General features: G+C 29.7%; 3 protein-coding genes across 3 annotated transcripts; all 3 read left to right on the forward strand.

Annotated features, from left to right (window-relative positions):
- Nucleotides 1-297: 297 nt before the first annotated feature.
- Nucleotides 298-2956, forward strand: LOC103486917 (cyclic dof factor 2-like). The gene is made up of 2 exons (XM_008445075.2): nt 298-586; nt 1427-2956. The coding sequence occupies exons 1-2, from the start codon at nt 458-460 to the stop codon at nt 2297-2299; spliced, it is 1002 nt and encodes a 333-aa protein (XP_008443297.2). The 5' UTR covers nt 298-457; the 3' UTR covers nt 2300-2956.
- Nucleotides 2361-2813, forward strand: LOC127148987 (cyclic dof factor 3-like). The gene has a single exon (XM_051083425.1). It carries the CDS (start codon nt 2361-2363, stop codon nt 2811-2813), a length of 453 nt encoding a protein of 150 aa, XP_050939382.1.
- A 9465-nt stretch (nt 2957-12421) lies between the features above and the next one.
- On the forward strand, nt 12422-13073 carry LOC103486916 (protein SRC1). The gene has a single exon (XM_008445073.3). The coding sequence runs from the start codon at nt 12566-12568 to the stop codon at nt 12866-12868; it is 303 nt and encodes a 100-aa protein (XP_008443295.1). The 5' UTR covers nt 12422-12565; the 3' UTR covers nt 12869-13073.
- Nucleotides 13074-13449: the final 376 nt, after the last annotated feature.

The raw sequence follows: 13449 nt of genomic DNA on the forward strand, positions 1-13449 counted from the left end.
GAAAGTGAAAAAGGAAAAAAAGGAAAAGGAAAAGGAAAAAGTAAAAGAAAAAGAAAAAGAGACATTTTCAAAAGTGAAAAAGCAAAGAGAAAAAAAGAAAAGAAAAGAAAAGAAAAAAAGTGTGTTTTATTTAGGAAAAATGTAAAGAAGGAAGGAAGTAAATGGGTACTTTGATGCCTCATGTTCTTTGTGCTTTTAGGCTTTTAGCTCCAACTTTTAAAGTTCCCTTTTTTTTTTTCTTTTTCTTCTTTTCCTTTTTCCCTTAATAAATAAAAAAGGATGTCTGTTTGTGTCTCTTTATTTTGAGGGTATTGAAAAGGTTTCAGGTTCTTCTTTTTCTTTTGCTTCTTCTTAAGCTCTCTCTATATTTGAATGGGTCTTCTTCCATTGATTTTCACCTCCAAAGCTTCCCACTTTCACAATCAAACAACTTTCCGTTAACAACCCATTATTCAAAATGACCAGTTCTACTACTACACAGGATGTCATTTCCCCCCCACATTTCAAGGATCTCGCCATTAAACTCTTCGGCCGGACCATCCCTTTGCCGGAATCCCAGATTTCCGCCGCCCCTCTTCATAATCCGGTACCTTTTTCGTTTCCTCTTCTTTCCTTCATTCTCTCTTTATTTTGATGGCTTCTTGCTTTCTGGGTTTAATCTGAAAAATGCCTTTACTGTGTTTTTTTTTTTTTTTTTTGTGGGACATGGAAAAGATTATTGAAATGCTCATTTCACTGTCTTATTCATATTCTTGGTCTTCCTCTTCTTCTTCTTCTTCCATTGATTTGTCTCTTTCCGCCTTTTCAACTCTCATTTCAACTATTCTTTTCATTGTGTGTATATGTTTTTTTTTTTTTTTGGGTTCTCTAAGCATTTGGGTTGGGGCCCTTATTGGGTTTTAGCTTCAATATATGATTTTGTTTAGATTTGTTCTTGTAATGTTTTTGTGGCCTTGGTTGACTTTACTGTTCCTTTCCCAACTTTGTGGTTTTGGAAGAAGTTCATTAGGAGAACTGATTTTAGCCAAATTTGAATGTGGAATTCAGACGATTTTTTGGTTTAGTTTGTAGTAGATCCATTGAGGGTCAAAATGAAGTTCTCTTGTGAATATCTGGAGCTGCTGAAAATGTTTGAATGAAGATTGATTCCTTAGTGGAAGTGTTCTGTTCATTTATATCCTGTTTCCTTGTATCTTTTCATTCATGTTGCATATTGTACGATCTTTCTTACTTGAATGAATGTAATTTTTACCTTATTTGGAAAGGGCTCTGAGGTCTTGTTTTGTAAAATCCCATCTTGTAGATTTTGATACATTTCTTGGCTTCTTTTTCCACCTATGACACTGTGTCAATCGTGTGCTTCTCGTTTGTGTGCTTCTCTTTTCTGACTGTTGTTAAGTGTCAATTTGTTGAATATTGTTTTCAGGATGCTTGCAACAATTTGAAAAAAGCTGAGCAGTCAGTCTCGGGTGCAGAAGACTCTTGCCCGTCAGAGAGGTCTTCGGTATTGGTGGGGGATAATGAAGAAAACCAAGCTTCGAACGTGATGTCGAACAAGGGAGAATCGGAACTACCTTTGAAAGAAGAGCAGGCGGATGGTAATGGCACGGATCAAGAAAGAGCATTTAAAAAGCCAGACAAAATCATTCCTTGTCCTAGATGTAATAGTTTGGAAACAAAATTCTGTTACTTCAACAACTACAATGTCAATCAACCTAGGCATTTCTGCAAGAACTGCCAAAGATATTGGACTGCTGGTGGGACGATGAGAAACGTTCCTATCGGTGCTGGACGACGAAGAAACAAGCAGTTGGCATCTCAATACCGACAGATAATAGTATCCTCCGAGGGAGTTGCTACAGCGCGTTTGGAAACTTCGGATGCAACAAATCACCATCATCTACTCTCAAGCGTTGAGTCTCCTCCTGCTTTGAGGCCTTCTAATGGAAGTAGTACTGTCCTAAAGTTTGGACCTGAAGCACCACTTTGCGAATCGATGGAGACTGTGCTGAGTCTTGGAGATCAGAAGAGATCCATTGAGATTGGCTCTGCATATTGTGGAGACAGTCCTGAAGAACCATCCTCGTGCGGATCTTCCATGACAACTACTAGTATTTGTGGAAACGAATTGTCTAAAAGTGTCATCGAGAGGCCAGAGGCAGTTAGATTGTCCAACTCTAGTAGTGATATCACAGCATCAAATACGGTTCATTGTTACCCCCGTTCCGCAATTGGTTTTTCCATTGAATCAGGGCGGAAGCAGCCTAATTTCATCAGCAATGACACAAAGTTCAGATAGCACAAGTGTACCAAATATAAGCAGTCATCCCAATCCACCAGTTCAGTGGCTCCCAGCAACAATGCTGGCAGTTCCAGGCTTTTGCACTCCAAGCCTTCCATTACAATTCGTCCCAGCCTCATGTTGGGGTTGTACGCCCGTATGGACTTCTACCGGTACTGGGAATTTAACTGTTGTTCCTTCCGATGTCTGTGCATCTCAAACATCCACCTGCCCCACGAGCTCATCGCCTACACTTGGCAAGCATTTGAGAGATACAAACAGCTTAGCAGAGGATGAGAAGTCAGAGAAATGCGTGGTGGTTCCAAAGACGTTACGAGTGGATAACCCAAGCGAGGCTTCAAGGAGTCCTATATGGACCACATTTGGAATTCATCCATATCCAAAGGAAAACATTTCGAAAGGTAGTGTTTTTGAAACTTCAGAAACTACTAATGCAGATAGCAAAGGTCATTTTAGGGATACTCCTCAAATTTTGGAAGCAAAAACTGGAAGCTTTTATTCTCTTTTATAGATTTTCCATCAGAGCACATAAAAATGTATTTTTTTTTTTTTTTTGTTTTTAATCTTAAAAGCTGTTTATAAATCTCTGAAAGCTTGGAAGAAATTTGGTACATAAGGTTTATCATGTGTTCTTTTGTTCCACAGTTTAGTATCTGTCGTTTCTATTCTTTCCATTGCCTCTGCCATTAACTGAATACAGCAATGTTTCTTTGATGGGGGGTTTCTATTTTCAACTAGGTTTTACACAACTTTTAGGTTTATTCTATTTGTTGATGAAGTTTTATAAAATATTTGTATTCATTTTAACTTTTTGAACTTTCAAAAGATACCTTTTTTGCCATAAAATTCGTATAAAAATCACTCCCCCATTCGGGTCTTTTAACCAAAGTAATTTTAATTATTTTAAAATCAAATCACAAACATGTTTTTCGCTTTAATATATTACCCATGGTAGCACACAAAACTTCAACATCTAGAGAAAAACTGTCACCTCATGTCATTTACAGTTGTAAAAAGTTTAGAATTAAAGTAGAACAAATGTTATAAGGTTGAAGGAAGTTTAAACTTTGTTTTTGTAAAATATTTGGTTGGATCCTTCTAAGTTGCATAGAATTTGATTTAGACCCTTTTATTTTAATGTGCATTTCAAATAAGTAGAACATAGTAAATATCATATAGGTATAAGCAAAGATGAAGAAGGAAAGTAGAAAAGGTAGAGAGAAATATGAAAATGAAAAAGAGAGGGAGATAATAGAAATGAGATAAAATACTATCTGTGGGAAAGGGACATTACATTGAAATGAAAAGGACTTTGTGAGTGTGTGAGTGTGTGTTTTATTGATTTACATATAAATTTAAAGAAAGAAAGAAAGAAAGAAAGAAAGAAAGAAAGAAAGAAAGAAAGAAAAAAGGGGGAGTGTGTGTGTGGGTGTCCCCTTTGGAAGAGGATCATTAAATATTCATAAGAGTTGCCAACCAAGCAAAGGATGTGAAGATCTTATCACTCATTTAATTTTCAAGTAGCCTTTTGTAAGTGGGGGTGTTGGGAAGATAGCACAAGATTCAAGGCCATTCAACTTTAACATCAACACAAACAAATTAATACCATAACTGATCTATTCACTTCAAACCCTATTTTCATTTCAATCTTTCAATTTTACTACCAACCTTTTTCTTTTTTTTTTTTCTAAGAATTACATTAGAAGAAACCAAAAGATAGAAAAATCAGTTCAATATAGACAACCAACTGCTTAATTTTTAAATGTTTTTAAATCAATTTTGTGTATTAGTTTAATTCATTAATTAGTTTGTGGTTAATTCTACTTATTATTCAAAAACATTTGAATAATAAAAATTGGTCTGTCGAACTAAGTATAAAATATGAAATTACACATATATTTTCAAAACAGAGAAATTTCATAAGTTAAAACATTATCTTTGATTAGTCTATTTATTTTTTAAAACTTTCAATAAATCTAAAATTTAAAATTCATTAAAAGTACCAAAACTAAGAATAGATAACATTACAAACATAGAAACTAAACTCGACCAAATTTCAAAACAAGAGGACAAAAGCCATACTTTAACCAATTTCATATTATTACATAAAAGAAACACACCATAAAAAATATAGAATCATTAGGAAAGCCACTTCACCTTTTTTTTTTCTTTTTTCCCATTGTTTTTATTAAAAGGGAGGGAAAAAGAAAACAAAAGTAATGGAAAAAAAAAAGGTTAAAAAAGAAAAAGAAAAAGAAAAAGAAAAGATCCAAAAGCTAATTTTGTTTTCCTTTTTTTCTTTTTTGTTTTTTTTGTTTTTTTTTTTTTTTTTTTTTTGCCTTTTCCTTGAAGCAATAGAAAAAAGGCAAACAAAAAGGTAAATGAAAGTTAATTACCCTTCCCCAAAATTTCCATGATGAGATGAGAATACATCCTTTTAATGAGAAGTGACTCAAATCTCCTCTAATTAAATTAGTGGCCCTAAAAGTAATTGCAATATATCTTTAATAACCTTAGAAAAATATTAAAAGAAAAAATAGGTCTAAAGTTTTGCCTTTTCTTTTCTTTTCTTTTTTCAATTTTGCTTTGTAAAAGTGAGAGGAAGGATTCTCATATAACAATTAATCACCGTAAAATTAAAAAATGACTAAACGAAATAAGTTTAATATTACTATTCAAGCTTAAAACGTTATTACATTGCAATGTATTCCAATTCTATTATGGACATCAAGACATTTTTTAAGTTTTTTAATGAGTTTAAACATGTAAGTATTTTGTTTAAGGTTGATGAGGTTAACGTAAGTAATAAATTTGTTTTATTTTTTTTTTTAGAGAAAAAGTATCGATTAAATCAATTAATCACTTCATAGCCAAAACTTTATATGTGTGGATCCTTTTAAGTAAATGTTGGTGCTTTCTCTTTTTCCAAAAGTTGACAATTTTAGCAAAGGTTTGAATTATAGAGTTTACATCCGTACATATTCTTCTTTTTTGTTTTTCCTTCTTTTTTTTTTTTTTTTTTTTGTATTTTGGAAATTAAATATATTCTAATTACTTTTTTACCTTCTTCACTCAAAATTTAATTTAAGTGAGAATTTTCACTTGATAATTATTTTTTAAAAATAAAATATTCATTTTATATTATTGAAAAAGAAAAAGAAAAATTATTAGAAAAATGATCAAAATAATCTTCTAGAATTTGGAATTTGATAAATAAAATCATTATAAACTTTTTATTTCCTTTTATTGAAAGAATAGTTTTTTTTTTTTTTTTTTTTCATTTTAAACTAAAAGTATACTATTTTCAAACTTGTAATTATATTCATGTTTATGAACTATTAGAAATGAAGGGAAAAAAAATGTTCTCAAGAGATTTGAAGAGATGGAGAGGCAGAAAAGTTATATTTACAAATAACAACCATAAAGAAACTGAAATTTTGGAGAAACAAAAAGAGGACTAAATATACTTAAATTACATTCTCTATTTTTATTTACCCTTTTGAATTCTATTATTTAAATTGGGCGTTTTATTAAAAAAAAGGATTAAAATTAATTAATGTAAAGTTAAACTATTTTGACACTTTGGACACTATCTTCGTATAGATATGTTCATGTGGCTTGCATTTTTTATTCTTACGAACAATCAAGTCTTTCTCGAACCAATGATATGGTAAGATTTTATTGTTTCATGTCATAAATCAACGGTTGAGGGGACTATTATTCATCTATTTTCTTTATGTGAAAAATAGTGAATTTTATCGTGTTTGAGATTATGTTAGCATCTCCTTATTTGGTTAGGACATTAGCAACTATGATTTTTTTTTGTGTAATAGGTAATATAATATTATAAATTAAATAATAAAATAATTATTATGAATAGATTAATTACAAAAGCTTTAACCACAAACTCTCCCAATTATGTATAGCATTAAAACAATCATTTAATCACAAATTAGCGTTACCTTAATTAATTTTACCAATTTTTTTTAAAATTTATTTTATGAAAGCACCCAAATAGAAAATTTCAACACATCAAAGGGTAAATTTAAGAAAAAATACTTAAAAAGAAATAAAAAGAAATTCAATATATTAAAGTACAAAATTTGAGAAAAAAAAATCTAAAAGAAAACTAATTGTATTTTTTAAAACATGTAAATTACTATCTATTATTATAATTATATAAAGAAATTAGGGATGATAATTGGAATGGGCAGGCTTTAAAGATGGGCTTGTTAAAATGAGCCGATGTTGAAAATTTAAAAGCCCAAGAAAGATGGGCTTGTTCAAATGGGCCTTCCCATAGTCACGAGAGACGTTGGATTGATATTCTCCAAAATACATCTAAACTTATATGGGTTATGTAATTTTTGGATTATCTAAATCCAAAGTCAATTGGTACTTTTTTATGAAAGAACTGTAAACTCTTTCCAAAATATTCAAATTCAAACTCAAACATAGTTGGGTTAGCGACGGCCTGAGTTAGGAGATTGTAAGCTCTTTCGCTTAAGTTTTGACGCTTCCACAAAACAAGTAAATCGTCGAGATAAAAAACTTCACCTAGGTATCGGGGGGATTGAACATAACTCCCAATGATATCGTAATTGCGTAAGTGTATTGTGAACATTACTTCTGAACACCACAAGGCAGGCATCGACATTGATTCTCTACTCGATAGGTCTCCCCTAGCCAAATTGTTGACGATTAAAACAATGTCGGGATAACCTTGGCCAATGTCATGTGGCTAAGTTCCTAACTGTTTGCAGCGCTGACAAATTCCAATGTCCTTAGTAAATCTTACTTTTTGAATGTTCAAGCATAGCATATATTCAACCCTAATTCTAAAAATTGTGAAGTACTGTGATGAAACTCTATTATCAAAATGAAGTGAAATTTAAATGATAATTACCACCTTTAAAATTCATTTAAACATTAATCTATTGTAGGTATAGTCTTGTCTCATTCAAATAAAAAGCGTTTGTAAATACGTAAAAAGCCAATTTAAATGGATACTATATCAAATAGTAATGAAAAATAATACATAACAAAATATGAATCCTAATTAAAAGCATACCAACGATCCGAACACAAACACCCTAAAATAGATCTCGAGTAAAAATGTCAAACTCATTAATTTAAATATGGAGATAATTTGTTGTAAAAGAACTAAAATTACATACACTAATTTTTCTTTATTCTCAAGCATAATGAAGTCATGAGAAAGAAAGAAGAAGAAGAAGAAGGAAAAAGCAAAAGAAGAAAAGAGTACTAATAATGAAAGGAAAGAAGGGAAAAGAAAAGAAAAAAGTTTGGTTGTGCCTATATATATACACACACATATATTAACGAGGGACACACTAAAAGATTGAAGAAGAAGCCTCAAGCAATATCGTGAAAATTAAGCAAAATAAAGTTATATATAATATCTACATGACTAACATCAAATCCCTACATCTTTTTTCATGCTTTACCACTTTTTGAATAAATTGATGGTTTGAATTATATATGATTAAATTCGTTTAATTTCTACCTTCTAGCTTAAACTTTTGGATCAATCAATGATTTAAAATAGTATAGAGCAAACGTGGTTTACCTCAACTAACCTCACGAACAATCCGCTTGACCCTACAACATTTAGTTTATTCATCTCTAGGTAGGTGACCATTGTCTTTTTTATTATTGGACCAACCCATGATGGTTAAATACAAGAGAATTAAAAGAGCATCTAAATTAATATAATCGAAACTTTTTAAATAAAACAAATTAACAAGACTCCATGTGCATTTAAGTCTAAACAGACGACATGAATCATCACGTTAGATACGTAAAAGTTAAAGTAAAGTTAAAAGCTTGAATTTGAAGATAGAGTGATAATTATGAGAGTAAAAGGGCTATATATATATATATATATATATATTGAAGAATATATGGACCACGAATTAGATGCTCATGTGGATTTTCCTCCTTTTAATTCTCTCTATTTTCTCAACTCTATCATTATACTCTAAGCAAACAAAAACAAAATCTTAAACAATGCTTTCGTTTTTTGAAAATTTTTAGTAACATTCGTCGTCGTGCAAAGTGGGTAACAAACCAAACCATTGAAAGTAATATTTATTAATTAGCTTAATTTTGAAAAATTAAAAACCAAATAGTTTATAAAAGAATCTTAATAAACACTTTTTTATGAAAAGATGGGTACTTCTTTCCGTGTTAATTGACTTTGAAATAGAATCCATGTGTTATTTATTATACATTTGGGTGTAATCATTGTTTAAAATATTGATATCATGAAAAATTGGAGTATTACTTTTACGGAAATGTCAACCAAAATATCGATGAGGTTGATGAATACTTCTTCAAAAATTATAAAAATAAATTTAAATTAGTAAGTAAACATCCTATTTTTTTAAAAAGAATCTAACATGCCTATTATTATATTTCAATCACGTACTAGCCGTTTGAGACGAGAATTATATATGATTATAATAATCACTCCTAGCTACATAAATTTTAATTAGCTACAACGAATACTATTTCAAACCCCTTCAATTTTCTATTTATTATTTGCTACGGTTTTTACTATTATTTGATATTTTATTTTTCTTTTCAAATTAAAATAATCTATACCTTAAACACAAACTATTATAACTCAACTATAATAACTTGAAATTATGTTAACTCACTTCTTACCTAACCTAGACACATCCATAAAAATATTTTATTGCTTTTTTCTTTTTCTTTTTCTAATATTAGATATGGATTTTTTTACACCATAACGAGAATAGTAATGGACCCTAATAGTCAAAATAATTGAATTATTTTTAGACACCTTTATCTACAATTACAAAAATCTAACATATTTATTGTTTATGTTACTAATTAACAATAATAAAGAAAACTAAGTTTCATGTAATTTCCAAATCCAATCAAATTGTACACGTATGTCATTACTATTACCAAATACACATAAACAAACAATACACGTAACTAAACAGAAATAAATCACTTTCAAATAAGCATAGATTTATTAGATTTTGTAGGTAAAGTTGGGTTATTTATGTGATGCAAATTCAAACCCTTAATTCGTGGCTAATTAATTTTAACCACATCTCAGTTTAGATTAGATATTACATAAAAGTAATGGGACAGATTTTTCACTACACGACAAGAATAATAATAATAATAATAATAATAAATAAATAAATAAATAAATAAATAAAAAGTCAAAAAGATTCACTTCACATGGATGCTTAATTGGATGACACGTGGCATTTTGGATTGAAAATGTCGGCAAAATGTCGGCAAGCAATGGATCTTACCCACGTGGCAAACCAGGAGTGGGTGATAAATAAAATACATCAACTTGAACTTTTCCATACTTTCTCTAATCCTTTTGAATAAAGAATCCATTACATTAACTCATAATTTCCATTATTCGATTGTTCCTCTTATGATCAATTTTACTTTCTCATATATATTAATATATTGCTTTTCTTAATTAGCTACTTCTTTTTTTTTTTTTTTTTTTTTTTTTTTTTTTGAGAAAAAGTTGGTTAAACCATCATGTTCTACGTCTACTGTTTCAACACTATTTTGTGTATTAAATTCAATTAATTAATTAAACCTACTACATCCTATTTATATTTGATTTTGACCATTCAATTTTTATAGCCACTCAAACTTTTATGAAGGAAATTAGTTCAAACAAATACACTGACAAAAACCAGAGTAGCTTCATTTCTTATGGTTGGATATGTGAAAGAAAAATCCTAAAACATTTTTTAAAAATACCTAATTTTAGGATATGATTTTTTCCATATTTAATTACAATTCATTAAATGCATTATTGCCAACAAAAATGCATTTGGTCTGCAAAACTTGTATAAAACCTTGTTTGCCTTCCCAACAATATAAATCAAGGGAAAGGTACTTATACCGACACGGATACGACAACATTCTTGCCAACAAAAAAAAAAAAAAAAAAAAACGTCAACATAATTTAAGTATACGTTTTTCTTTTACTTTAGACGACATTTTCATCGTCGAAAAAAGTGAAAATTCTTATAATGATAAAATTGTAAAAGAGATTTTTGTTTTCTTTTTTTTTCTTTTTAAGTAAATAGATTAGACTATAATCAGTGTATAAGTCGGTAGTAGTTGTGAGCTTATATTTTATGAGTGAGAGGTTCCATTTCTATCTCACAACAATTCTGTTATACTAAAAAATTATGGAGGATGAAATAATGTAATCATGTGGTCTTTAACTGTGAATGGAGACGATTTTTTTTCGAATTCCAATGTATAGATTCATTGAACTTGTGAGCATTGCTTTACCAATTGAGTGAGTGAGAATTAGGGTTCATGTAGTTCAACGTCTTATTTTCCATTTCTTTTCTAAATTATAAATTAATTTCATTTTCGTCCTTAATTCAAATGTTACTTTTACCTTTTCTTTATATAATCCAATTAATGTCAACATGTAAATTAATTTTGATTCATATGTATTGTTTTATTACTATTTATTATATTATTACAACTTAGGATTAGTAAATAATTAATTCATTTTATTTCATATATGCACGCCTACCCATCACCTATATTTTATGTTTATATTCGTGGCTTGAAACAATACTAAAGAAATAATATCGTAAATTTTCTCTAAACTCGGATCTCTAGACATAAATTCATTTGATGAATGAGTGTGTGTATATATATATATATATATATATAATCATTTTTCTACTTAGGATATTAAAATTTCATCACCCATCATATAGATGAGAGGTATATACTTGAGAGAAAAATGTTATCTTTTGTAGTGTAAGACGGACGTCGAAAACTAATTGTCATGCATGCTCTGATGTTTACGTTAGAAAATGAATAAGGTGAACTAAGTTGAAAATTCAAGAGTGGAGAACAAACATAGTTGCCAATGAAGCTATAATGATATATACTTAAGTAGTAGATAATGACTTAGGTTTATCCCCAATAAAATTCCAACGATGCATCAAAGGATAACTAACATACTAATGTAAATATAATATCAACGATACGTTTTCTTGAAAGGAAAGTATTTTGATTTATTTAGAATCAAAGACGATTTTTTTTATAAATGTTTTAAAATATGTCCACCAATGTATATAGATTAAAGTGAGACTTTATCAACATTTTTCAATATAACAACTATAGAGATAACCATTGTATCAATACTACTAAATTAAGTTAACTTTAAACCATGTTCTGATCCTATCATTTAATTTCACATTCTTTTTTATATATATAGAAAATATGGGTTATTTTAAACATTAATTGCGTTATGGGGTTAGGGGTCCATTTGTATTAAATGAAAAGTTACACTGAATTAATTTTGGTAGATTTCATGTGGGTGAATGCTTTTATGATGGAAAAAGAAAAACACCCATTACTTTAAATTTTAAAAATGTCAAATAAATCTTTAAACATTAAAAAAAATCCCAATAAGCCTATAAATATTTAATTTATTTTATATCTTATATTATGATTATAATTAATTATTTTCAATCTACCATCATAAATTTCTTTTACTCAAAAAAAAAAAAAAGATCATTATTTAATTAATTTTTTTATTTAATATTTATTTCTACTTATCGGGTAGAACGTAAATCTAATTATATATAATTTAAACAAAAGCATTCAAAATCTAAATTTTATTAGACAAAAATTTGAAAATATTAAGAATCTTTAAATATAATAATAATAAATAAATAAATAAAAAGAGTAGGGAACATTTATTTATCAAAGTTAATAATTTATTCACAATCCAAATTGGTCAAAAGTAATTTGAAAACAAAATTCACATCTACAATTATCATGTACACATGGAACAATTTTTTCTATCATTAATTTGTGACTAACAAAATCTCGAAATTACATTTCTTATTAAATATTTATTTATTATTTATTATTTTTTTAGTATGAGGAAAGCCAAAAATAGAATAAAATAGAAACTAAAAAAAAAAAAAGACGTGGTGGAGAGCGTGTGCCACGTGGTGTTTCCGCGTAAACGAATCACAAAAAAAGAAAAAAAAAAGAGAGGATATAATAATGCAATTATTAAAGCAATAAGATAACGTCAATCAAAATCAACGGATACATTTTGGATAAACTGAATTTATTCGTTTCAATTCACCTTTTCCCATCTATAAATTCCCCTTCTTTCCTTCCCCATTTTCCACAAACACAAGAACGTAACCCCATTCCAAATCCATCATCAACAATCAAAACATGTCGGGATTCATCGAGAAAATTGGCGAGAAGCTCCACATTGGAGGCGATCACAAGGGAGAGCACCACGACGCTCACAAGGGTGAGCATCACGACGAACACAAGAAGCACGAGAAGAAAGAGGAGCACCATGGAGAAGGGCACAAGGAAGGGATAATTGAGAAGATCAAGGATAAGATCCATGGGGGGGATGGTCATCATGACGAGAAAGGGGAGAAGAAGAAGAAGGAGAAGAAGAAGAAGGGTGAGCACGGCCACGAACACCACGGCGGAGATAGCAGCAGCGATAGCGATAGCGATTGATGGATCAGATCAGCTCGGAATCATTAATTAAGAGGTAGATTGTGTTCCGATCGCGTGTGTTGTGTGTTTAGTATAATAATAATAATCTCATGACTCCCTTTTGGTTCAATCCCTCTGTTTCCGATCTACGTTTTTTTGTTTTTAATGTAAGATTGTTATGTACTGTATGTGTGGTGTATAATAAAGATTAAGAGATTTTATATGATCTTTACCCATTTTCATAAGATCTGTATGGTGATTTTTTCTATTAAGATCAAGAAGATCAGATCGGATATCGATTACGGAAACCGATCACTTTTAACTTCTCGGAGAAACAAGAGAAATGCATAAAAATTGGTCGTTGGGACTCTTAAAAAAAGATTATCAAAACAGTTTCACCATTCAATTGTTCACAAATTTATATTTTTTTTTAGTCTCATGTGACCTCGTGGCTTCCATGAAAATTTTAATTTAAATAGAATGGACAAAATTTAAAATTTGAAGGAAGTTTGTGAAATGTGGGCTCAATGCTTTTTTCTAAAAAGATTTTAATGTCTGCCATAAATGAAACTGTCACCTAAACATATTGAAAATGAAGTTTG

Source organism: Cucumis melo, chromosome 4, assembly GCF_025177605.1.
Source record: "Cucumis melo cultivar AY chromosome 4, USDA_Cmelo_AY_1.0, whole genome shotgun sequence".
Lineage (NCBI taxonomy): Eukaryota > Viridiplantae > Streptophyta > Magnoliopsida > Cucurbitales > Cucurbitaceae > Cucumis > Cucumis melo.

Bases quoted from the DNA above. Each gene is read 5' to 3' on its own strand.
- LOC103486917 (XM_008445075.2), top strand. From the start codon at position 458: ATGACCAGTTCTACTACTACACAGGATGTCATTTCCCCCCCACATTTC. The intron at 587-1,426 runs GTACCTTTTTCG...TATTGTTTTCAG, and splicing joins CCGCCCCTCTTCATAATCCG to GATGCTTGCAACAATTTGAA.
- LOC127148987 (XM_051083425.1), top strand. From the start codon at position 2,361: ATGCTGGCAGTTCCAGGCTTTTGCACTCCAAGCCTTCCATTACAATTC.
- LOC103486916 (XM_008445073.3), top strand. From the start codon at position 12,566: ATGTCGGGATTCATCGAGAAAATTGGCGAGAAGCTCCACATTGGAGGC.